The 26,873-nt window shown below is 35.2% G+C and overlaps 1 protein-coding gene across 8 annotated transcripts in view; it reads left to right on the top strand.

The window, feature by feature from the left end:
* LOC137244543 (zinc finger protein 558-like) overlaps positions 1-26,873 on the top strand; it is a 103,974-nt gene that overhangs the window by 73,887 nt on the left and 3,214 nt on the right. The window contains exons 4-9 of one of the 8 annotated variants that reach the window (XM_067773644.1): positions 13,988-14,128; positions 14,204-14,498; positions 19,290-19,430; positions 19,506-19,800; positions 24,574-24,714; positions 24,790-25,084. In XM_067773644.1, coding sequence (XP_067629745.1) covers positions 13,988-14,128; positions 14,204-14,498 — 436 coding nt within the window. In that variant the 3' untranslated portion in view covers positions 19,290-19,430; positions 19,506-19,800; positions 24,574-24,714; positions 24,790-25,084. The other 7 variants (XM_067773647.1, XM_067773648.1, XM_067773649.1 and 4 more) reach the window with 7 other exon arrangements.

Raw genomic sequence — 26,873 nt, forward strand, 5'->3', positions numbered from 1 at the left:
AAATTTGAACCGGCAAGTAAAATCAATGATCAATAAAATTCTGAGGGTTTACGATCTCCCATCTCAGAATCATTAAAAATTTTATCTAGCTTTGAACTTTCACTTAATGAATGCCTTTCTATTAAGATTTTCTTAAGCTCAGAAAACTTATTAACTTGGGGGGAATTTTGAATAAAATCTAAAACCGTTAAAATTACTTCCTGTGGAAGTGCGGTAATAATATGTTCATATTTTGTGTTTTCTTGCGTTATATTTTTAGTGCTAAATTGTGTTTCAGCATGTATAAACCACGCTTCTGGACAACTAGTCCAAAATTGTGGAAGTTTGACTGATGTTGCTGAAATTTCGTTTTGATTGTAATTATCATAGGGATTTGTATTACTTTGTTGAGAAGTGTTATTTGGTATATTTATTAATGAATCATTTGAATTATTAGAAAGTGTAGGTGCTTGTGTATTCTGTTGTGGTGAACGAAACATTTTATATATGTATATGTATATTGAATTAGTCAAAGAGGGAGTTTACAATTTAAATGTTTAGCCCTACAAATTTACTGGGTTAAAAGAAAGAACAAAACAAAAATAAATAAATAAAATTGTATCAAAAATTTCAATGATATGCAAATTGAACTTTCCTATTTACGCAAGACTAAGTATCTAAGGCACAATTTCAAATGATCTAATTATATATAGATTTCAGACGACTGAATTTAAACCATATTTATGTGTGACGTCCACGGAAATATAAACGAAAAAGAACGTATGTTATGTTGATTTGCACATCACTGTATATGCAATAAAATAAAATGTCTTTATGACATATATACATATAAATAAGTTATAAAATCATCAATATATATACCAATGCATTTGGTTTACAATGAATGAATTCTCCACGTGCAATCAAATTTAGTAATATTAATCACTCACTTTTTCGTCACCAGTATTTGTATATTACCCAAGAAATATATTTGTATTTTCACCCAACATTTTTCGGTTATCCTTCTATACACTGGTAATTCTTTAAAAGTTGTCACAGTTCGTATGAAGCATTCAAATAAGTGTTGTTGTATTTACGGGTAGACACTTATTCATAGACTTTAGTATTGACGTTATTATTTAAATTTTGAAGATAATGAATTGTTAACAAAGTTGATTGTTGAGATAGATCAGATCTCCCTGGGATAGATAGTTGGCTTTAGTTCCGCTATTGCTGTAGTTGTTGTCCTGTCTGTTTTAATATAACCAACCCTTAGCAATAAGTGTGTTGATTGTGATGGCGTAAGTTGTAAGACACAATTTATTTGAAACTGCAAACAGAACTGCACACTTTCTCTTGTTTTTTTTTTTTAATTCGATTCTGATGATAGTTTATTCTTATTTTGCCATCTAGTTTATTTACGCGACTTCTATGTTGTCCATTAGTGATCTCTTCATTTAGCTTGATTATGTGCAATTTTGGTGGTCCTACTGCAATTCTGGTGGTCTTACTGCTCGTCAATCTCGTATATGTTGGCAGAGATCGCCAATTGTCGCTATCCAGTTAAATAAGATAGATGTTGGTTTTATTTTAAATTATTTTATTATCAAAACTAACGTATGATTTTTAACACCACAAAAATATAATAATTTTTCAAACCAGAAAATTTTTGAAAAACAGAAAAATCAAAACTGAAAATTAAATATTTTTTTACATTTACAATAACAATATTTTTAAGTAAAAAATATTAACGTAGAATAAATATAACTAACGCCCCGATTCTAGTGTGGTAACAACATTCTTTACCACGGTAACGAAATCATGTGGAAATTTTTACACCCTTTTGGTATTCTATCCGCGAAAGTAGCCGGATAATTTTTTACCCACAAAAGTAGGTGGTTACATCGAAATAACCAAACAACAGCTGTTGTTTAGAAACAGGCAAAACTGAAAAATAAAGAATTGTAAGCGGAAATAAGTAAAGATAATAGTAAAATAGTGTTGCCTCTTGCTATATATTATATATTTGTTTACATTAGGTACTTTCACAGAATAAATTACAATATAACTATGTAAAATCTTATGCATGTATGTACATATATACACATCGTTTCGTTTATTTGTTAACCTCGTATCTACGAGTGACACATTTTCGGTAAAGCCATGGCGGAACCATACAAGGTGGCTGCATGGTGACATACCTACAAACATAAATAAAAATTCCATGTACTTTGTTTTTGTAAATTCGATGGACGAATGTCAAAATCGCACTGCGCCGGAAGTTGATGTATCAAATTAAATAAAAAAGTTTATATTCAGCTGTCGCATGCTGCCACTTTGTATCTTTCCGCCATGGATAAAGCGAAGAAAACCAACTTTTAAATTTCACCACAGACATTGGTGAGTTTTTCGATGATGACAGCGTTACCACTTTGGCCAGAATCGCGAATAAAAGAACTGGAAACGATTTTCGGTTACATAATGTTCTGGGGACTATTTTACCGGTAACGCTCAGAATCGGCCCGTTAGTATAAACAATAAACAAATTGAATATAAGAACCCTACACCACTATCGGCGACTTGGGACATGGTTAGATCAACCATAATTCATAATACAAAAAAACGAAGTGAAAGGTATGCAAATCACAAATACACTAAGAACCACTTCGCGTCAAAACTATTTTCAATTCAACAATAAAATATATAGACAAACAAACGGTCTTGGAATGGGAAGCCCCAAATCAGCCTTTCTCATGGAAGTGTTCATGCAAAATCTGGAAGAAAAGTACATACAGGGACTGAAGTCCAAATTAGGCGTGTCATTTTATGCTAGATACGTGGATGACATAAGATGCGTTTTAACTGCTAATAACAAAGAGCTTGTACTGGAGTACCTCAACAAGCAGCACGGAAATATAAAATTTACAATGGAAACGGCCACCGACACAATAATACATAATACCTCAAATCACCCCCAACAGCATAAAAATGCAGCATTAAGGCATTTGGTACATAGACTTGAAAGAACACCTCTTACACAAGAGGCATATAAGGGCGAGCTTGAAGTCATATAAAAGAGCACTAGTAGATAAGCTCAGAAGGACACCTGGACGACTATGACATATACTGGAAAAGCAGCATATAAATTGGCAAACTTCTTTAAAAAATACAACATTAACACAGCGTTCAAAGCATCGAACAATCTAGGGCGAAAACTAAGAACTAACACTAACTCAGAGGATCCGTTTAGCAGCCACGGCGTATACAAGATTACCTGCGGATGCCAACATAGTTACATAGTCCAAACAGGACGGTAAATAAGAACGAGGTTCAGAGAACACATTAGAGATTACAACAAAAAAACACGGAATCCAAACATTATACCAGAGTCTACCTTCGCGAATCACATGGTCGAAAATGAATGTTTCCCAGCAAACATAAATAAAACAGTTAGGGTTCTTCACATACAAGCAAAAGGCCGACGTCTCAACGTACTCGAAAACATGGAAATCTACAAACAGAAAACATGCTCGGCAGAATAATAAACGAACAGATAAACACAATTTACGACACGATTTTCGTCCCCTCTGACAAGCCGTCCTTTGCACCCTTCTTGATCCACCAGCCTTTTGAACTCCTCTGTGGCCCACAAGGCAGGCTCAGCGGTCTAGTGTTGAAAATGGGAATAAAAACCGTCTGCCATATAACCGCACTGCGTTACCCGCCTTTACGCAAAAACACACCCCTGCGTGCAAGTGGCATCTCTGTCAGCAGATGCTGAACAGCAACGCCAATTGCACTCAGCAGTGGCAATTGCATTCAGCATTATGGGAAAAATGGCAACGCAGCGTGGGTACATTTTACAGTTGAGATAGAACCGGCAAATTACACACACGCGAATTAAATTGAGAAGTCTAAGTTAATAGAAATTAAAATCGAAGTTAAAAAAAGAAACTAGAAACTAAGAACTAAAACGTGTAAAAACAAAGTTTTAAATAAAACCATTAAATTTAAAAAAAATGTAAACAGACATTTATTGAACTGAAGGAAAACAAAAAAAAGGCAGAGTAAGTGTCGTTAACAGTTGTGTGTGTGTGGCAGTGTGTGCACAGAATAACAATTTTCACGGTGTCCACGATGGGCGCCTTAAATGGCGACCGTGACAAGAAGAATATGACAAATCTGATCAACATGTCAGATTCTTCTTTTTCTAAGGAAGGGTGGTATAACCGCACTGCGTTACCCGCCTTTACGCACTAAACACACCCCTGAGTACAAATGGCAAATTGCACTCAGCAGGGCGAATTGGATTCAGCGAGTTAGAGAAAATGAATGCTTGAATCAATTCGTTGCTGTGAGTAAAAGAGTGCAGTCGTATAAAAAGATAAAATGTGAGTTAATACATAAAAACTATAACCTAAAAATAAGACTACAAATGTGAAGATTAGTATAACTAAAACGTGAACAAACTATACATACTAAGATTAAAAATTAAATACAAAACTAAATAAAACAACTAAATATAAAAATCAAATAAATTTGTTCCATTTTATTGTTGGGTGAGTGTGTGTGGGCAGAACATTTTAATGGTGTCTAAAATGGACACTTTATATGGCGACCGTGGGCCGTGCCGCAAAATGGCGGTCACGCGCATGAAATGCGCATTTAAAAGGCGTAACAATTTATATTTGCCGTAGCAAAAAATGCCTTTTTCATTCAATTCAAATTCTTTAAAATATTAAAATTTCAAAATTTCAAAAAAAATTCTCACAAGCATGCGAAAATTTAAAATTCTTTAAAAATTATCTAAAAATTGAAAAATGACAAAAAAAATCATAAAAATTTAAAAAAAATATGCATAAAAAAAAATTTAAAAACGTGAAAAACTTTACAAAAAAAATATAAAAATATTCAAAAGTTTTTAAAAAAAGGCTTAGAAGCAAATCAATTCGAAATTTGTTTACAAAAAAAAAAGAGACATTCTTCAAATTTTCTACATATGTACATATTGGTGGCAATGTCGTTTAATTGGCAGTAGTTACAGTGCAGCTACGCAAACTACGAATATAATAAAAACAAACTAATATTGAAATTTTAATTTAACTTATGCAGAGATAATACTACGTAAAATAAAAAGAGTCGGATAATTTGTTTAAAATTAATACGGAGATAATAAAAATAAATTAATAAAGAACAATCTACAACATTAACAAAAGCAGATATAATTTATATAATTAACAAACACAGAAATAGTACCAAAAGTAAAAACTAAAACGACTTAACATGCAACGGAGGTAATATTAAAAGACAAACATAAAACTTTTGTTAAATTTTGAATAAATTAAAACGGCATTAATACGCTCGTGTAGCACTGTACCTCCAAATCGAGGCATAACGGTCAAAAAAAAAAATATGTGTACCATAACCAAGAACTGTACATAACGGTCATAGGCAAGTCACGCCATCAATATTTACAGCTACATACATAACGCTGAAAACCAGCAGCAAATATCAGCAGCAGAACGCCAGCAGAAAAGGCAATCAGCAAAACAATATAAAATGACTACATACTGGCAGCGGACAACAGCAGCAGTGGAAAAATTTGCAGTACGGGTATGGCGCACAGTGTGCAGAAAACAAAAGTAGATTATTAAAATTCTCTTTCAACTTGTTCTTTAAAAAGATTGTAGTTTTGAATTTTCATACTATCCCATCACTTTACTATATTATAATTAACTTTTCCTATAAATAAACATCACCTATGTAATTCCTATTACTATTTTCAAACGAAATTTATTATTATTATTATTATTAAAACATTACAAAAAAAAAAAAAAAAAATACAAAAAATGAGAAAAGCACAACACAAATACATTTATAAAAATTTTCAATGATTTTTTTAAATAATATGGGTCACAGTTAGACAAAACCAAACCTAAAATTTTCCAATTAATGCATCTAATAATCAATAAAATTCTTTTTTCTACTTTTTCACATTCAGTATATTTCAACTGTCTTAATCACAACTTCATAAATATGTAAAAATTTAATCTCGTTGATTCTAATCCAATTTATGAAAATTCTAATCATTGTAAACTTTCACAAAAACATAACTTTGTAACATTTTCATTATAAAAACTTTTTTGGTTTTTGCCCAACTACCCCATATACGTACTTACGTTTCAAGTGTAACAATTTATTTTGCCAACCTGGCAACACAAATATGAGATTTTGATTTTTTTTGGAAATACGGTGCGTCCGTAAACAAACATACATAATTTTTTTTGCATAAAGCGGTGGTTCCGTAATTAACCAAAAAAATTTTTTTGCGAAAACGGCGGTTCCGTAAACAACCAATGAAATTTTTTTTAATCCCGGTGCGTCCGAGGATATTCGTATTACAAATTTGGAAAGATGCCCGTATCTATAAAAATAAAACCATACAATTTTAATAAAAACGGTGCGTCCGTAATAATACAAACACATTGAGATCTTTTTAATAAAGCGGTGCGTCCGTTGTCAACAGTCAAGTCCTTTTACTAAAATAAAATATTTTCCGTTTAAACCAAATTAAATTAAATTACTTCAATATACATTCAATTTACCATTAAATATTTAGTCTTTCATTAAATTGCCGGATAATTCTTTCAATTTCACATCGACATTCAGTTCAATTTCAATTTCTGTTAAATTTTCGTAAGCAATTTCCACAAATTCGACTTTAATCAGTTTAAATATTTCTTATTTGTTTCTACTACATATGTTTCTTAGAAACAAAAAAGTAGTTCCCAGAATTTCAGAGCAAGACTCAGATTCCGAAAATTCAGATTCTAATTCCAAAAATTCAGATTCCAATTCCAAAAATTGTAAATCCGAAAGTTCCGATTCCGAAAATCTTGATTTTAAAAGCCCAGTTTCCGAAGGCTCAAACACATATTCGCCCAGTACAATCAAAAACCTTGTTGTTAGACTTTCTTTGTCCGGAGAATTTCACGGAGTTGAGGAATTGCCCGAAACACATATTTCAAATCCTCCTAATTCCGATACAAATATGGCAACTCCTGAGGAAAAAAGATCGTTTATCAGCATGTGTGCTGGTATTATGCGTGAAAATTATAGCGGCGAGCCCCTGGGTCTTGAATCTTTCGTTAATAAAATTGAGTTAATCGAACAATTTGTCGACGAAAATTTAACTGGCATTTGTATTTCATATATTAAATCCAAACTCGATGGTAAAGCTCGAGAAGCGATACCAACTCAAATACTCTCAGTTAATGATATAAAAATAGCACTACGTAACCGTATAAAACCCGACAACTCCAAAGTTGTGGCCGGAAAAATTGCAGCTTTGCAAGTTAATAATAATAATTACACCGATTTTGCAAAACGAGTCGGGGAGCTGTCTGATGCTTTAGAGCGTTCGCTCATTATCGAAGGGATTACCCAGGCCAAAGCCCATGAAATGGCCATCGAGCAAACAGTTAACGTTTGCCGATTGAACGCAAAAACCAGTTTAGTCAAATCAATCCTCGCTTCAACCAATTTTTCTGATTCCAAGGACGTAGTAGCTAAACTGATTGTTGAGCAATCAAATGAAATAAAAGAACGCCAAGTTTTAGCATTTAGAGCTCGGAACAACAACAATTTTAGAAATTTTCAAAGTAATAACCGAGGTAGAAACTTCCAACATCAAAGTCGTAACTTTAACAATTAAAGACAAAATATACCATCTTTTAGTAACAGTAACTATGGCAACAGCTTCAATCGCGGCAACCAAAGGCAAAATTTCCGTTCCGGCGGCGGAAATCGGCATCAGTCTAACAATAATAATAATAGCAACAATAGTCGTACTACCAATAATAGCGGTTCTAACACTTCCAATAATAGTGCTAGAAATGCAAGCGTCCGGGCTTTAAACAGGGAAGCCCCTCAGGAGCGAACACTGAGGGAGGACGAGACAAATTACTAACTGATTCAGCTAACAGTTTTTCTTCTAAAAACGTTTATTGTCTTAACATAAATTATTCCGATTTTATACAAATAAATATTACTGGTTCTAACAAATTTTGTACATTTCTAGTCGATACACAAGCCGACATTTCGTTAATTAAAATTTCTTCTCTTAATAAAAATTTGTCAATTAATAACAATGATACAATTAATATTACTGGAGTAACTTCAGATACAGTTTCTACATTAGGTACTTTTACAACTAACTTACACTTTTCAAATTTTTATATGAAACATACGTTGCACGTGGTAGACAATGATTTCAACATTCCATCAGATGGAATACTTGGTAAGGATTTCCTAAAAACAAATAAATGCGATATTAGCTATGCAATAAATTGCATTTCCTTCTGGATAGGCAATGAAAAGATCGCACTTCCCATCCTTCACGGAATGGAAAGCGATACATTTGTTATACCACCTCGTTGCGAAGTTTAGAGAATTTTCGCCTTAGGAAAAGACTCAGAACCACTTTTCGTGGATTCTCAAGAGATTTCTGACGGTGTTTTCACAGCGAAATGTATAGCTGATACTAGTAATCCGATCATTAAAGTAATAAATACCACAAATAGCGTAAAATACGTAAATAACTGCAACATCCAAACAGAAAAACTTTCTAATTATCACGTTTATAAAATCAATAACCCAGTAAAACAAGATAGTCGTATCAAAGAACTTAAAAGCATTTTAGAAAAACAAATACCTAATTATGCTGAAAATAAGCTTATTAACTTATGTTTACAATATTCCGATATTTTTGCGCTAGACAATGATAAAATGACAATAAACAATTTTTATGAACAAAAACTAAGACTAAACGATACGACGCCAGTATACATTAAAAATTACCGCCTACCGTATTCTCAACGCGAAGAAATAAATAAACAGGTTAATAAATTATTGGAAAACGATCTGATCGAAAATAGTTGTTCAAATTACAACAGTCCCTTGATTTTGGTACCGAAAAAAGACCTAAATGGCCAAAAATCGTATAGAATGTGCGTTGACTTTAGGGCTGTAAATAAAAAGTTAATTGCAGATAAATTTCCTTTGGGACGTGTAGACGATATTTTGGATAACCTTGGCCGTGCGAAATTCTCTTCCTCTTTAGATCTTTTTTCGGGTTTTCACCAAATTCCACTTCACAAAGATTCAAGAGACATAACATTCTTTATTACTGACCGCGGAGCTTTTCGATGGAAGGTGTTACCATTTGGTCTAAACGTGGCTCCAAATTCATTTTCAAGAATGATGTCAATTGCATTTTCTGGTATTTCACCCAACCAAGCCTTTATGTATGTAGACGATATAATAGTAATTGGATGTAGCGAAGCACATCCTCTCAATAATCCAAAAAAGGGTTTTCGAGACCTGTAGGAAGTTCAACTTGCGACTTAATCCAAAAAAGTGTAATTTTCTTCGACCTGAAGTAACTTTCTTAGGGCATAAATGCTCAGCAAATGGATTGCTACCAGACGATTCAAAAATTGAAGCAATTAAAAAGTATCCTAGGCCACGCGATAAAGACGCTGTCCGATGATTCGTGGCATTTGCAAATTATTATAGGGGATTTATTCCAAATTTCGCTTCTCTAGCAGCTCCATTGAATCGTTTGAGTAGAAAAAAGGTTGGATTTAATTGGGATACGGCATGTGAGTTAGCTTTCGAAAAACTAAGAAAAGGTCTGATTTCTCCAAAACTTACAATATCTAGATTTCACCAAAGAATTTTTAATTACGGTTGATGCTTCAAAGTTAGGTTGTGGTGCCAATTTGTTTTGCTTCAAAATCCTTTAGCAAATCGGAACAAAATAAAGCAATAATAGTATTAGAACTTTTGGCAATATATTTTGCAATAAAGCAATTTCGTGCATATATTTATGACACTCACTTCAAAGTTAAATCAGATCATTGTCCACTAGTTTATCTATTTAATATGAAAGATCCGTCGTCGAAACTTTCCAGAATCCGTTTGGAATTGTCCGAATATAATTTTACCATAGAATATATTAAAGGAAAATCTAACGTAGGTGCAGATGCATTATCGCGAATTTCAATTCAAGAACTTAAAAATTCCAATAATCAAATTTTAGCAGTACAGACGAGGTCTATGACGAAACGTCACGAACAATTACAACAATCGGCTGAAGACATAAACGAAGAAAATGTCAAATTACAGGTATTTTCGAAGAAAATCCATAGGATAAAAAGCCAAATATGTCATGACAACGATAATGATAAAATAATTTAAAAATATATGCGCATTTAAAACATAAAAAACTCGAGTTACTTAATATTGTGTGTACTAACAAAATGATGCAATTAGATGAGTTACTTTTGAAGCTTGAAAAAGAAGCTGGTAAACACAATATTAAGCAAGCAGAATGGCAAAAAGATGATCAGTCATTTAAATATTTCTCTATTTCAAATTTTAAAAGTACAGGGAATTCAATTTTAAAAAATTTACAAATACTATTAATAGAACCTGTCGAAACAGTTACGGACAACGACAAAAAACTTAAATTAATGGAAATTTACCACAATGACCCGATATCAGGAGGTCACTGCGGAAATAAAAAGCGTACAAAATATTATTGGAAAGGTATGACCCGTGATATTTCCACATACGTCAAAAATTGCAAAAAGTGCCTTTTGAATAAAGTCAAGCCAAAAACCAAAGAAAATTTGGTGCTTACACCAACACCCTGCAAACCATTCGATGTCGTAGTTATAGATACAATAGGACCTTTGCCTGAGTCGAATAATGGGAATAGGTTCGCGGTTACCATTATGTGCGACTTAAGCAAATACCTAGTTACAATATCAATCCCTGATAAGACAGCAAAAACAATTGCAACAGCCATTTTTGAAGGCTTCATCCTCATTTATGGCATAATGAAATCAATTAAAACCGATTTAGGAACCGAATATAAAAATGAAATTTTCTCTGAATTAACTAAACCCTAAAAATTCAACATAATTTTTCTACAGCTTACCATCATGAAACCCTAGGTACAATTGAAAGAAATCATCGGGTGTTTAATGAATATTTACGAGCTTTTCTAAATGATAACTTCCCCGAATGGGACGTTTATTTGAAATATTTTACATTTTTGCATAATACAACTCCTAGTACAGTTTTTGATAATGGATTTACTCCATACGAATTAGTATTCGGTAGAAATGTTACCTTACCAAATGAAGTTCAAAAGGAACAAATCGACCCAATTTACAATGTTGAAAATTGTGCAAAAGAAGTAAAATATAGACTACAAAAAACACATAAAATAGCAAAAGATTTAATTAATAAACATAAAATTAAAAATAAGGATCTTTATGATAAGAGGGCGCGTCCGTTAGCTATTAATATAAACGATAAGGTAGTAGTACAGAAAGAACCTAGAAATAAACACGAAAGCATTTACCAAGGACCATATATAGTCACAAAAATTGATGGAGTTAATGTCACGGTTTTAGATGAAATGAATAAAAAGAAAAAAACCGTTCACAAAAACCGAATCAATAAGGTAAACTAAACTTTTCTTCATACAAATTTACAAACTAGCTTGTAACTAATCTTAAATTTTCATTACTCTGTTATTGAAGCATGAAATCTCAAATTAAAATTTATATTAATATACGAAAACAAAAATTTCAATTTGCATGTAAATAAAAACAAAAATTATAATGAGCGCACTATTTGTAATAAATATATATAATACATTAATTTAGTCCAATAGAAATTAGAAAACAAATTACATGTAAGCAATTGAATTGATATTAACAAAATTTCATATGTGAAAGGAAAAAATTGTTCTGATTGAACGAATGAGAAAAAAGGGGAGAAACACCCTAATATCACACATTCATTCAACCAAAACAATTTACAAGTCATAGGAACAAGAAGAATATGACAAATCTGATCAGCTTGTCAGATTCTTCTTTTTCTAAGGAAGGGTGGTATAACCGCACTGCGTTACTCGCCTTTACGCAATAACACACCCCTGCGTGCAAGTGGCATCGCTGTCAGCTGATGCTGAGCAGCAACGCCAATTGCACTCAGCAGTGGCAATTGCATTCAGCAATATGGGAAAAATGGCAACGCAGCGTGGGTACATTTTACAGTTGAGATAGAACCGGCAAATTACACACACGCGAATTAAATTGAAAAGTCTAAGTTAATAGAAATTAAAATCGAAGTTAAAAGAAGAAACTAGAAACTAAGAACTAAAACGTGTAAAAACAAAGTTTTAAATAAAACCATTAAATTTAAAAAAAATTTAAAGAGACATTTATTGAACTGAAGGAAAACAAAAAAAAAGGCAGAGTAAGTGTCGTTAACAGTTGTGTGTGTGTGGCAATGTGTGCACAGAATAACAATTTTCATGGTGTCCACGATGGGCGCCTTAAAACCACAACAGCGCCCCTTGCTGTCGTAAGGCCATCATTACTTCCCGGGCGGCCCGGTATCGGGAAGGCTCCCTTCAAATACAACCGAATACATCCCCTGGCTGCAAATCGTCCAATAGGCACGATCCGCATAACACCCTGGATTAGGGGGTTGGGAGTTATTGGTGACCGACATCCCGCCGCCCTCCTATGAAGCGAAACGGCGTAGATGCAGGCCCTAAACCGCTCAGCCCCATAGTCGGGCGCTATGGAGTTCGGCTAAGCCCTCACACCAACGACAAGGTGACTGCTATAGTGAGGTACATGTATGACGGTGTGCTACAAATCGACCTTCCCGGAGGCACGGAAATTGGCGGCTATGCAGATGACATTGTCGTAGTAGCAGGGGCCAAGAAACTTCATCTGCTCCAAGCATTATGTAATTACGCCGTGGGAAGAATAACGGAATGGCTTACGAACATGGGGCTGGAGATGGCTAGCAATAAGACAGAAGTATTTTTGGTGAGCTCAAAGCGGACTGTGGATGAGTTAGTCCTTACCATAGGAGATTATCAAATAAATTCAAAGCCTTTCTTGAAATATCTAGGAGTAATCATTGACTCAGAACTAATTTTTAAGGAGCACTTCAGGGCGGTGGGGGAAAAAGTGTCTAAGATTTTGTGAAGCTCTAACGCGAATAATGCCCAACATCGGCGGCCCAGGCGAAGCTACACGTCAGCTATTATCCAACGTAACCAGCTCGATAATATTATATGCAGCACCAGTATGGCACGGATCTAAAATGGTCCACCAAAAAGAAATACTAGCAGCCTACCGTATTACTGCTATACGAATAGTGTGTGCGTATCGGACGGTGTCCGACGACGCGATCCATGTCTTATCCAGGAAAATTCCAGTACATCTACTCTCAGATGAAATGGCCGATCTGTATGGCATTGGAATCAGCCGACCATGTGAAGATGCTAGGAAAAGCGCAAGGTCACGAACAATAGTTAGGTGGGAAGAATCGCGAAAACGGTACGAGCGAAAGCACGCCCAATTAAATTACCACCTCACACAGATATTGAGCGGGCACGGCGTCTTCAAGGAATATCTACATAAGCGTGGGATAGAGGAAGACCCTTTTTCTCCACAGTCCCTTCGAATTGGAAAGCGCATGTTATGTTTCACTGCCCTCGTTTTCACGGCGAAAGACTCTCTGGACACAGAGTTTTCGGAGAGCAGCCTTCCATTAGGAATTTAGTTCCCCGAATGTGCGGACAAATAGATTGTTGGACTACTGTGGGCAAGATGGCCTTTATCGCTATAACGAAATTGATGCGTGCTGAAAGGGAGCGCAGAGAAAGGCGCATTCGAAGTAGTGGCAACTAAATCCCCTTGAAATTAGCGTTGAGCTAAAAAAATTACTTACCATTCTGCAAGTGGGATTAAAAATACTAAAAGACCGTGTTTAAATTTGAACATACTCGACTTTTTAGTAGCCAACAAATTGTTAGTTTAGTTACAAAATGCAAATCCTCGCTTCCTTTTAATATCAAAAAGTAAATTTGTTTTTTTTTTGTCTTGATTACCTGTGTTTTTTTTTTTAGATACAAAAACATACGTGACAAGAACTACAAAAACCCGTGCGATATATGTGGCAAACATTTTAAAACAACATCGGACTTAAAGAAACATAAACTCATTCATAGCGGAGAAAAGCCCCATAAATGTGATTTTTGTGAAAAGCGGTAAATTATAATAAAAATCCTCGTCCTGATATATTTATCAAAATTTATTCTAGCTTTGCTCTCTGTATTAAATAGATTTGCACAAGCTGTGCACCTAAGGCAGCATATGCGTACTCATACGGGTGAAAAACCATATAAATGCAAATACTGCGAACGGTGCTTTGCTACAACAAGTGTACTGAATAAGCATTTAAGTGTAAATCATCTTGGTGATAATATATACAGATGTAAGTTTTGTCCCTTAGTCTTTCGTTTGGCTTCGGAGCTACGGTTACACTCAACTACGCATAAGGACGAAGATCCAGAGACGCGTGAGCGAAATATGAAGGCCTTAATGGAAATAGAAGCTAAATTAAAGCAGCAAGCGTAGGTAAGGAAAGTATTAACATAATGTAAACTGTAGGGCACTGTTATCGAAATTGCAACGCCGCATACATTTCTTAATTCAGAATACTTATGAGTATAGACTCTATACTATCTATCTGTATATATAAAAATAAGTGCACATTTTTGGTGTTACTTTATAACTTGAGACCGGCTCCACCAAATTCTACGGTACATTTGGGCTATCGTGTATATGGTTTCTGTAAAGTTTGATTGAATTTGGTCGAGCGGTTCATGAGATATATCACACCAAGCTACGGCTACCTTTCACACCAATAGATGGTGCTTATTTGCATATTTGCGTTATTTCATGAAATGGAATAGGTGGTGCTTATTCCCATTTTGCATTATTCAATGGGATTGACTTTTCTAGAATTATAATTTGACGTTCGGAATTTCTCAAGTGAAAACAAAACGAAAAAAGAAGTCATTTGTTTTGTTTTGTTTTTTTTTTTCATAAAAACTGAAAAAAAATAAAATAAATGAACTGGATTTAAGTAAATTCGGTATACGCTGTGCTTCAATGTGGTGAGTAATGTCCCACTAAATTTATTAAGTGTGATGTTGTTGTGTCAAACAACCATGAATACAGTTGAAATTGCTAACCGACTGCATTCTGATGAAGATGTCATACATTTCGCATCGGCAAATTCATTTTTGGGTGGGATTTTGGCAACAAGAATTCAAGAGTATTGAGTTCATCGCATTTTTTACGACGAAGCGCTGATGCATTATTTCGGTCAATATTTTAGATTTCTCGAAATCGAAACCCGACATTCCGCAAATTTCAACTGGTTCTTTTCAAATGTTCGCTTCCTTACTGAAAATTTACAATATCTCTTCATTACACAACTGTCCCAACAAACAACGATACGGCGCAACGTGTTCAATCTTCCTTCACGACGAGAAATCACTTATTGGAAAAACGAATATACAGAATCGTTGACTGTTGCCATTCAAACTTAATTACTTTTGAAGCTTGAAAAAGAAGCTGGTAAACACAATATTAGGCAAGCAGAATGGCAAAAAGATGATCAGTCATTTAAATATTTCTCTATTTCAAATTTTAAAAGTACAGGGAATTCAATTTTAAAAAATTTACAAATACTATTAATAGAACCTGTCGAAACAGTTACGGACAACGACAAAAAACTTAAATTAATGGAAATTTACCACAATGACCCGATATCAGGAGGTCACTGCGGAAATAAAAAGCGTACAAAATATTATTGGAAAGGTATGACCCGTGATATTTCCACATACGTCAAAAATTGCAAAAAGTGCCTTTTGAATAAAGTCAAGCCAAAAACCAAAGAAAATTTGGTGCTTACACCAACACCCTGCAAACCATTCGATGTCGTAGTTATAGATACAATAGGACCTTTGCCTGAGTCGAATAATGGGAATAGGTTCGCGGTTACCATTATGTGCGACTTAAGCAAATACCTAGTTACAATATCAATCCCTGATAAGACAGCAAAAACAATTGCAACAGCCATTTTTGAAGGCTTCATCCTCATTTATGGCATAATGAAATCAATTAAAACCGATTTAGGAACCGAATATAAAAATGAAATTTTCTCTGAATTAACTAAACCCTAAAAATTCAACATAATTTTTCTACAGCTTACCATCATGAAACCCTAGGTACAATTGAAAGAAATCATCGGGTGTTTAATGAATATTTACGAGCTTTTCTAAATGATAACTTCCCCGAATGGGACGTTTATTAGAAATATTTTACATTTTTGCATAATACAACTAGTACAGTTTTTGATAATGGATTTACTCCATACGAATTAGTATTCGGTAGAAATGTTACCTTACCAAATGAAGTTCAAAAGGAACAAATCGACCCAATTTACAATGTTGAAAATTGTGCAAAAGAAGTAAAATATAGACTACAAAAAACACATAAAATAGCAAAAGATTTAATTAATAAACATAAAATTAAAAATAAGGATCTTTATGATAAGAGGGCGCGTCCGTTAGCTATTAATATAAACCAGGCATGCTTAACGAACGAAACGATATCATTTCGTTACGATAATCAACGCTAATAAACGAAACGAAGTCACTTCGTTTCGTTTATTAGCGTTGATTATCGTAACGAAATGATATCGTTTCGTTCGTTAAGCATGCCTGATATAAACGATAAGGTAGTAGTACAGAAAGAACCTAGAAATAAACACGAAAGCATTTACCAAGGACCATATATAGTCACAAAAATTGGTGGAGTTAATGTCACGGTTTTAGATGAAATGAATAAAAAGAAAAAAACCGTTCACAAAAACCGAATCAATAAGGTAAACTAAACTTTTCTTCATACAAATTTACAAACTAGCTTGTAACTAATCTTAAATTTTCATTACTCTGTTATTGAAGCATGAAATCTCAAATTAAAATTTATATTAATATACGAAAACAAAAATTTCAATTTGCATGTAAATAAAAACAAAATTATAATGAGCGCACTATTTGTAATAAATATATATAATACATTAATTTAGTCCAATAGAAATTAGAAAACAAATTACATGTAAGCAATTGAATTGATATTAACAAAATTTCATATGTGAAAGGAAAAAATTGTTCTGATTGAACGAATGAGAAAAAAGGGGAGAAACACCCTAATATCACACATTCATTCAACCAAAACAATTTACAAGTCATAGGAACAAGAAGAATATGACAAATCTGATCAGCTTGTCAGATTCTTCTTTTTCTAAGGAAGGGTGGTATAACCGCACTGCGTTACTCGCCTTTACGCAATAACACACCCCTGCGTGCAAGTGGCATCGCTGTCAGCTGATGCTGAGCAGCAACGCCAATTGCACTCAGCAGTGGCAATTGCATTCAGCAATATGGGAAAAATGGCAACGCAGCGTGGGTACATTTTACAGTTGAGATAGAACCGGCAAATTACACACACGCGAATTAAATTGAAAAGTCTAAGTTAATAGAAATTAAAATCGAAGTTAAAAGAAGAAACTAGAAACTAAGAACTAAAACGTGTAAAAACAAAGTTTTAAATAAAACCATTAAATTTAAAAAAAATTTAAACAGACATTTATTGAACTGAAGGAAAACAAAAAAAAGGCAGAGTAAGTGTCGTTAACAGTTGTGTGTGTGTGGCAATGTGTGCACAGAATAACAATTTTCATGGTGTCCACGATGGGCGCCTTAAAACCACAACAGCGCCCCTTGCTGTCTTAAGGCCATCATTACTTCCCGGGCGGCCCGGTATCGGGAAGGCTCCCTTCAAATACAACCGAATACATCCCCTGGCTGCAAATCGTCCAATAGGCACGATCCGCATAACACCCTGGATTAGGGGGTTGGGAGTTATTGGTGACCGACATCCCGCCGCCCTCCTATGAAGCGAAACGGCGTAGATGCAGGCCCTAAACCGCTCAGCCCCATAGTCGGGCGCTATGGAGTTCGGCTAAGCCCTCACACCAACGACAAGGTGACTGCTATAGTGATGTACATGTATGACGGTGTGCTACAAATCGACCTTCCCGGAGGCACGGAAATTGTCGGCTATGCAGATGAAATTGTCGTAGTAGCAGGGGCCAAGAAACTTTATCTGCTCCAAGCATTATGTAATTACGCCGTGGGAAGAATAACGGAATGGCTGACGAACATGGGGCTGGAGATGGCTAGCAATAAGACAGAAGTATTTTTGGTGAGCTCAAAGCGGACTGTGGATGAGTTAGTCCTTACCATAGGAGATTATCAAATAAATTCAAAGCCTTTCTTGAAATATCTAGGAGTAATCATTGACTCAAAACTAACTTTTAAGGAGCACTTCAGGGCGGTGGGGGAAAAAGTGTCTAAGATTTAGTGAAGCTCTAACGCGAATAATGCCCAACATCGGCGGCCCAGGCGAAGCTACACGTCAGCTATTATCCAACGTAACCAGCTCGATAATATTATATGCAGCACCAGTATGGCACGGATCTAAAATGGTCCACCAAAAAGAAATACTAGCAGCCTACCGTATTACTGCTATACGAATAGTGTGTGCGTATCGGACGGTGTCCGACGACGCGATCCATGTCTTATCCAGGAAAATTCCAGTACATCTACTCTCAGATGAAATGGCCGATCTGTATGGCATTGGAATCAGCCGACCATGTGAAGATGCTAGGAAAAGCGCAAGGTCACGAACAATAGTTAGGTGGGAAGAATCGCGAAAACGGTACGAGCGAAAGCACGCCCAATTAAATTACCACCTCACACAGATATTGAGCGGGCACGGCGTCTTCAAGGAATATCTACATAAGCGTGGGATAGAGGAAGACCCTTTTTCTCCACAGTCCCTTCGAATTGGAAAGCGCATGTTATGTTTCACTGCTCTCGTTTTCACGGCGAAAGACTCTCTGGACACAGAGTTTTCGGAGAGCAGCCTTCCATTAGGAATTTAGTTCCCCGAATGTGCGGACAAATAGATTGTTGGACTACTGTGGGCAAGATGGCCTTTATCGCTATAACGAAATTGATGCGTGCTGAAAGGGAGCGCAGAGAAAGGCGCATTCGAAGTAGTGGCAACTAAATCCTCTTGAAATTAGCGTTGAGCTAAAAAAATGACTTACCATTCTGCAAGTGGGATTAAAAATACTAAAAGACCGTGTTTAAATTTGAACATACTCGACTTTTTAGTAGCCAACAAATTGTTAGTTTAGTTACAAAATGCAAATCCTCGCTTCCTTTTAATATCAAAAAGTAAATTTGTTTTTTTTTTGTCTTGATTACCTGTGTTTTTTTTTTTTAGATACAAAAACATACGTGACAAGAACTACAAAAACCCGTGCGATATATGTGGCAAACATTTTAAAACAACATCGGACTTAAAGAAACATAAACTCATTCATAGCGGAGAAAAGCCCCATAAATGTGATTTTTGTGAAAAGCGGTAAATTATAATAAAAATCCTCGTCCTGATATATTTATCAAAATTTATTCTAGCTTTGCTCTCTGTATTAAATAGATTTGCACAAGCTGTGCACCTAAGGCAGCATATGCGTACTCATACGGGTGAAAAACCATATAAATGCAAATACTGCGAACGGTGCTTTGCTACAACAAGTGTACTGAATAAGCATTTAAGTGTAAATCATCTTGGTGATAATATATACAGATGTAAGTTTTGTCCCTTAGCCTTTCGTTTGGCTTCGGAGCTACGGTTACACTCAACTACGCATAAGGACGAAGATCCAGAGACGCGTGAGCGAAATATGAAGGCCTTAATGGAAATAGAAGCTAAATTAAAGCAGCAAGCGTAGGTAAGGAAAGTATTAACATAATGTAAACTGTAGGGCACTGTTATCGAAATTGCAACGCCGCATACATTTCTTAATTCAGAATACTTATGAGTATAGACTCTATACTATCTATCTGTATATATAAAAATAAGTGCACATTTTTGGTGTTACTTTATAACTTGAGACCGGCTCCACCAAATTCTACGGTACATTTGGGCTATCGTGTATATGGTTTCTGTAAAGTTTGATTGAATTTGGTCGAGCGGTTCATGAGATATATCACACCAAGCTACGGCTACCTTTCACACCAATAGATGGTGCTTATTTGCATATTTGCGTTATTTCATGAAATGGAATAGGTGGTGCTTATTCCCATTTTGCATTATTCAATGGGATTGACTTTTCTAGAATTATAATTTGACGTTCGGAATTTCTCAAGTGAAAACAAAACGAAAAAAGAAGTCATTTGTTTTGTTTTGTTTTTTTTTTTCATAAAAACTGAAAAAAATAAAATAAATGAACTGGATTTAAGTAAATTCGGTATACGCTGTGCTTCAATGTGGTGAGTAATGTCCCACTAAATTTATTAAGTGTGATGTTGTTGTGTCAAACAACCATGAATACAGTTGAAATTGCTAACCGACTGCATTCTGATGAAGATGTCATACATTTCGCATCGGCAAATTCATTTTTGGGTGGGATTTTGGCAACAAGAATTCAAGAGTATTGAGTTCATCGCATTTTTTACGACGAAGCGCTGATGCATTATTTCGGTCAATATTTTAGATTTCTCGAAATCGAAACCCGACATTCCGCAAATTTCAACTGGTTCTTTTCAAATGTTCGCTTCCTTACTGAAAATTTACAATATCTCTTCATTACACAACTGTCCCAACAAACAACGATACGGCGCAACGTGTTCAATCTTCCTTCACGACGAGAAATCACTTATTGGAAAAACGAATATACAGAATCGTTGACTGTTGCCATTCAAACTTAATTACTTTTGAAGCTTGAAAAAGAAGCTGGTAAACACAATATTAGGCAAGCAGAATGGCAAAAAGATGATCAGTCATTTAAATATTTCTCTATTTCAAATTTTAAAAGTACAGGGAATTCAATTTTAAAAAATTTACAAATACTATTAATAGAACCTGTCGAAACAGTTACGGACAACGACAAAAAACTTAAATTAATGGAAATTTACCACAATGACCCGATATCAGGAGGTCACTGCGGAAATAAAAAGCGTACAAAATATTATTGGAAAGGTATGACCCGTGATATTTCCACATACGTCAAAAATTGCAAAAAGTGCCTTTTGAATAAAGTCAAGCCAAAAACCAAAGAAAATTTGGTGCTTACACCAACACCCTGCAAACCATTCGATGTCGTAGTTATAGATACAATAGGACCTTTGCCTGAGTCGAATAATGGGAATAGGTTCGCGGTTACCATTATGTGCGACTTAAGCAAATACCTAGTTACAATATCAATCCCTGATAAGACAGCAAAAACAATTGCAACAGCCATTTTTGAAGGCTTCATCCTCATTTATGGCATAATGAAATCAATTAAAACCGATTTAGGAACCGAATATAAAAATGAAATTTTCTCTGAATTAACTAAACCCTAAAAATTCAACATAATTTTTCTACAGCTTACCATCATGAAACCCTAGGTACAATTGAAAGAAATCATCGGGTGTTTAATGAATATTTACGAGCTTTTCTAAATGATAACTTCCCCGAATGGGACGTTTATTAGAAATATTTTACATTTTTGCATAATACAACTAGTACAGTTTTTGATAATGGATTTACTCCATACGAATTAGTATTCGGTAGAAATGTTACCTTACCAAATGAAGTTCAAAAGGAACAAATCGACCCAATTTACAATGTTGAAAATTGTGCAAAAGAAGTAAAATATAGACTACAAAAAACACATAAAATAGCAAAAGATTTAATTAATAAACATAAAATTAAAAATAAGGATCTTTATGATAAGAGGGCGCGTCCGTTAGCTATTAATATAAACCAGGCATGCTTAACGAACGAAACGATATCATTTCGTTACGATAATCAAACGAAGTGACTTCGTTTCGTTTATTAGCGTTGATTATCGTAACGAAATGATATCGTTTCGTTCGTTAAGCATGCCTGATATAAACGATAAGGTAGTAGTACAGAAAGAACCTAGAAATAAACACGAAAGCATTTACCAAGGACCATATATAGTCACAAAAATTGGTGGAGTTAATGTCACGGTTTTAGATGAAATGAATAAAAAGAAAAAAACCGTTCACAAAAACCGAATCAATAAGGTAAACTAAACTTTTCTTCATACAAATTTACAAACTAGCTTGTAACTAATCTTAAATTTTCATTACTCTGTTATTGAAGCATGAAATCTCAAATTAAAATTTATATTAATATACGAAAACAAAAATTTCAATTTGCATGTAAATAAAAACAAAATTATAATGAGCGCACTATTTGTAATAAATATATATAATACATTAATTTAGTCCAATAGAAATTAGAAAACAAATTACATGTAAGCAATTGAATTGATATTAACAAAATTTCATATGTGAAAGGAAAAAATTGTTCTGAATGAACGAATGAGAAAAAAGGGGAGAAACACCCTAATATCACACATTCATTCAACCAAAACAATTTACAAGTCATAGGAACAAGAAGAATATGACAAATCTGATCAGCTTGTCAGATTCTTCTTTTTCTAAGGAAGGGTGGTATAACCGCACTGCGTTACTCGCCTTTACGCAATAACACACCCCTGCGTGCAAGTGGCATCGCTGTCAGCTGATGCTGAGCAGCAACGCCAATTGCACTCAGCAGTGGCAATTGCATTCAGCAATATGGGAAAAATGGCAACGCAGCGTGGGTACATTTTACAGTTGAGATAGAACCGGCAAATTACACACACGCGAATTAAATTGAAAAGTCTAAGTTAATAGAAATTAAAATCGAAGTTAAAAGAAGAAACTAGAAACTAAGAACTAAAACGTGTAAAAACAAAGTTTTAAATAAAACCATTAAATTTAAAAAAAATTTAAAGAGACATTTATTGAACTGAAGGAAAACAAAAAAAAGGCAGAGTAAGTGTCGTTAACAGTTGTGTGTGTGTGGCAATGTGTGCACAGAATAACAATTTTCATGGTGTCCACGATGGGCGCCTTAAAACCACAACAGCGCCCCTTGCTGTCTTAAGGCCATCATTACTTCCCGGGCGGCCCGGTATCGGGAAGGCTCCCTTCAAATACAACCGAATACATCCCCTGGCTGCAAATCGTCCAATAGGCACGATCCGCATAACACCCTGGATTAGGGGGTTGGGAGTTATTGGTGACCGACATCCCGCCGCCCTCCTATGAAGCGAAACGGCGTAGATGCAGGCCCTAAACCGCTCAGCCCCATAGTCGGGCGCTATGGAGTTCGGCTAAGCCCTCACACCAACGACAAGGTGACTGCTATAGTGATGTACATGTATGACGGTGTGCTACAAATCGACCTTCCCGGAGGCACGGAAATTGTCGGCTATGCAGATGAAATTGTCGTAGTAGCAGGGGCCAAGAAACTTTATCTGCTCCAAGCATTATGTAATTACGCCGTGGGAAGAATAACGGAATGGCTGACGAACATGGGGCTGGAGATGGCTAGCAATAAGACAGAAGTATTTTTGGTGAGCTCAAAGCGGACTGTGGATGAGTTAGTCCTTACCATAGGAGATTATCAAATAAATTCAAAGCCTTTCTTGAAATATCTAGGAGTAATCATTGACTCAAAACTAACTTTTAAGGAGCACTTCAGGGCGGTGGGGGAAAAAGTGTCTAAGATTTAGTGAAGCTCTAACGCGAATAATGCCCAACATCGGCGGCCCAGGCGAAGCTACACGTCAGCTATTATCCAACGTAACCAGCTCGATAATATTATATGCAGCACCAGTATGGCACGGATCTAAAATGGTCCACCAAAAAGAAATACTAGCAGCCTACCGTATTACTGCTATACGAATAGTGTGTGCGTATCGGACGGTGTCCGACGACGCGATCCATGTCTTATCCAGGAAAATCCCAGTACATCTACTCTCAGATGAAATGGCCGATCTGTATGGCATTGGAATCAGCCGACCATGTGAAGATGCTAGGAAAAGCGCAAGGTCACGAACAATAGTTAGGTGGGAAGAATCGCGAAAACGGTACGAGCGAAAGCACGCCCAATTAAATTACCACCTCACACAGATATTGAGCGGGCACGGCGTCTTCAAGGAATATCTACATAAGCGTGGGATAGAGGAAGACCCTTTTTCTCCACAGTCCCTTCGAATTGGAAAGCGCATGTTATGTTTCACTGCCCTCGTTTTCACGGCGAAAGACTCTCTGGACACAGAGTTTTCGGAGAGCAGCCTTCCTTAAGGAATTTAGTTCCCCGAATGTGCGGACAAATAGATTGTTGCACTACTGTGAGCAAGATGGCCTTTATCGCTATAACGAAATTGATGCGTGCTGAAAGGGAGCGCAGAGAAAGGCGCATTCGAAGTAGTGGCAACTAAATCCCCTTGAAATTAGCGTTGAGCTAAAAAAATGACTTACCATTCTGCAAGTGGGATTAAAAATACTAAAAGACCGTGTTTAAATTTGAACATACTCGACTTTTTAGTAGCCCACAAATTGTTAGTTTAGTTACAAAATGCAAATCCTCGCTTCCTTTTAATATCAAAAAGTAAATTTGTTTTTTTTTGTCTTGATTACCTGTGTTTTTTTTTTAGATACAAAAACATACGTGACAAGAACTACAAAAACCCGTGCGATATATGTGGCAAACATTTTAAAACAACATCGGACTTAAAGAAACATAAACTCATTCATAGCGGAGAAAAGCCCCATAAATGTGATTTTTGTGAAAAGCGGTAAATTATAATAAAAATCCTCGTCCTGATATATTTATCAAAATTTATTCTAGCTTTGCTCTCTGTATTAAATAGATTTGCACAAGCTGTGCACTTAAGGCAGCATATGCGTACTCATACGGGTGAAAAACCATATAAATGCAAATACTGCGAACGGTGCTTTGCTACAACAAGTGTACTGAATAAGCATTTAAGTGTAAATCATCTTGGTGATAATATATACAGATGTAAGTTTTGTCCCTTAGCCTTTCGTTTGGCTTCGGAGCTACGGTTACACTCAACTACGCATAAGGACGAAGATCCAGAGACGCGTGAGCGAAATATGAAGGCCTTAATGGAAATAGAAGCTAAATTAAAGCAGCAAGCGTAGGTAAGGAAAGTATTAACATAATGTAAACTGTAGGGCACTGTTATCGAAATTGCAACGCCGCATACATTTCTTAAATCAGAATACTTATGAGTATAGACTCTATACTATCTATCTGTATATATAAAAATAAGTGCACATTTTTGGTGTTACTTTATAACTTGAGACCGGCTCCACCAAATTCTACGGTACATTTGGGCTATCGTGTATATGGTTTCTGTAAAGTTTGATTGAATTTGGTCGAGCGGTTCATGAGATATATCACACCAAGCTACGGCTACCTTTCACACCAATAGATGGTGCTTATTTGCATATTTGCGTTATTTCATGAAATGGAATAGGTGGTGCTTATTCCCATTTTGCATTATTCAATGGGATTGACTTTTCTAGAATTATAATTTGACGTTCGGAATTTCTCAAGTGAAAACAAAACGAAAAAAGAAGTCATTTGTTTTGTTTTGTTTTTTTTTTTTTCATAAAAACTGAAAAAAATAAAATAAATGAACTGGATTTAAGTAAATTCGGTATACGCTGTGCTTCAATGTGGTGAGTAATGTCCCACTAAATTTATTAAGTGTGATGTTGTTGTGTCAAACAACCATGAATACAGTTGAAATTGCTAACCGACTGCATTCTGATGAAGATGTCATACATTTCGCATCGGCAAATTCATTTTTGGGTGGGATTTTGGCAACAAGAATTCAAGAGTATTGAGTTCATCGCATTTTTTACGACGAAGCGCTGATGCATTATTTCGGTCAATATTTTAGATTTCTCGAAATCGAAACCCGACATTCCGCAAATTTCAACTGGTTCTTTTCAAATGTTCGCTTCCTTACTGAAAATTTACAATATCTCTTCATTACACAACTGTCCCAACAAACAACGATACGGCGCAACGTGTTCAATCTTCCTTCACGACGAGAAATCACTTATTGGAAAAACGAATATACAGAATCGTTGACTGTTGCCATTCAAACTTAATTACTTTTGAAGCTTGAAAAAGAAGCTGGTAAACACAATATTAGGCAAGCAGAATGGCAAAAAGATGATCAGTCATTTAAATATTTCTCTATTTCAAATTTTAAAAGTACAGGGAATTCAATTTTAAAAAATTTACAAATACTATTAATAGAACCTGTCGAAACAGTTACGGACAACGACAAAAAACTTAAATTAATGGAAATTTACCACAATGACCCGAATCAGGAGGTCACTGCGGAAATAAAAAGCGTACAAAATATTATTGGAAAGGTATGACCCGTGATATTTCCACATACGTCAAAAATTGCAAAAAGTGCCTTTTGAATAAAGTCAAGCCAAAAACCAAAGAAAATTTGGTGCTTACACCAACACCCTGCAAACCATTCGATGTCGTAGTTATAGATACAATAGGACCTTTGCCTGAGTCGAATAATGGGAATAGGTTCGCGGTTACCATTATGTGCGACTTAAGCAAATACCTAGTTACAATATCAATCCCTGATAAGACAGCAAAAACAATTGCAACAGCCATTTTTGAAGGCTTCATCCTCATTTATGGCATAATGAAATCAATTAAAACCGATTTAGGAACCGAATATAAAAATGAAATTTTCTCTGAATTAACTAAACCCTAAAAATTCAACATAATTTTTCTACAGCTTACCATCATGAAACCCTAGGTACAATTGAAAGAAATCATCGGGTGTTTAATGAATATTTACGAGCTTTTCTAAATGATAACTTCCCCGAATGGGACGTTTATTAGAAATATTTTACATTTTTGCATAATACAACTAGTACAGTTTTT

The sequence above is a fragment of the Eurosta solidaginis genome, chromosome 3 (genome assembly GCF_040869045.1).
Source record: "Eurosta solidaginis isolate ZX-2024a chromosome 3, ASM4086904v1, whole genome shotgun sequence".
Classification (NCBI taxonomy): domain Eukaryota; kingdom Metazoa; phylum Arthropoda; class Insecta; order Diptera; family Tephritidae; genus Eurosta; species Eurosta solidaginis.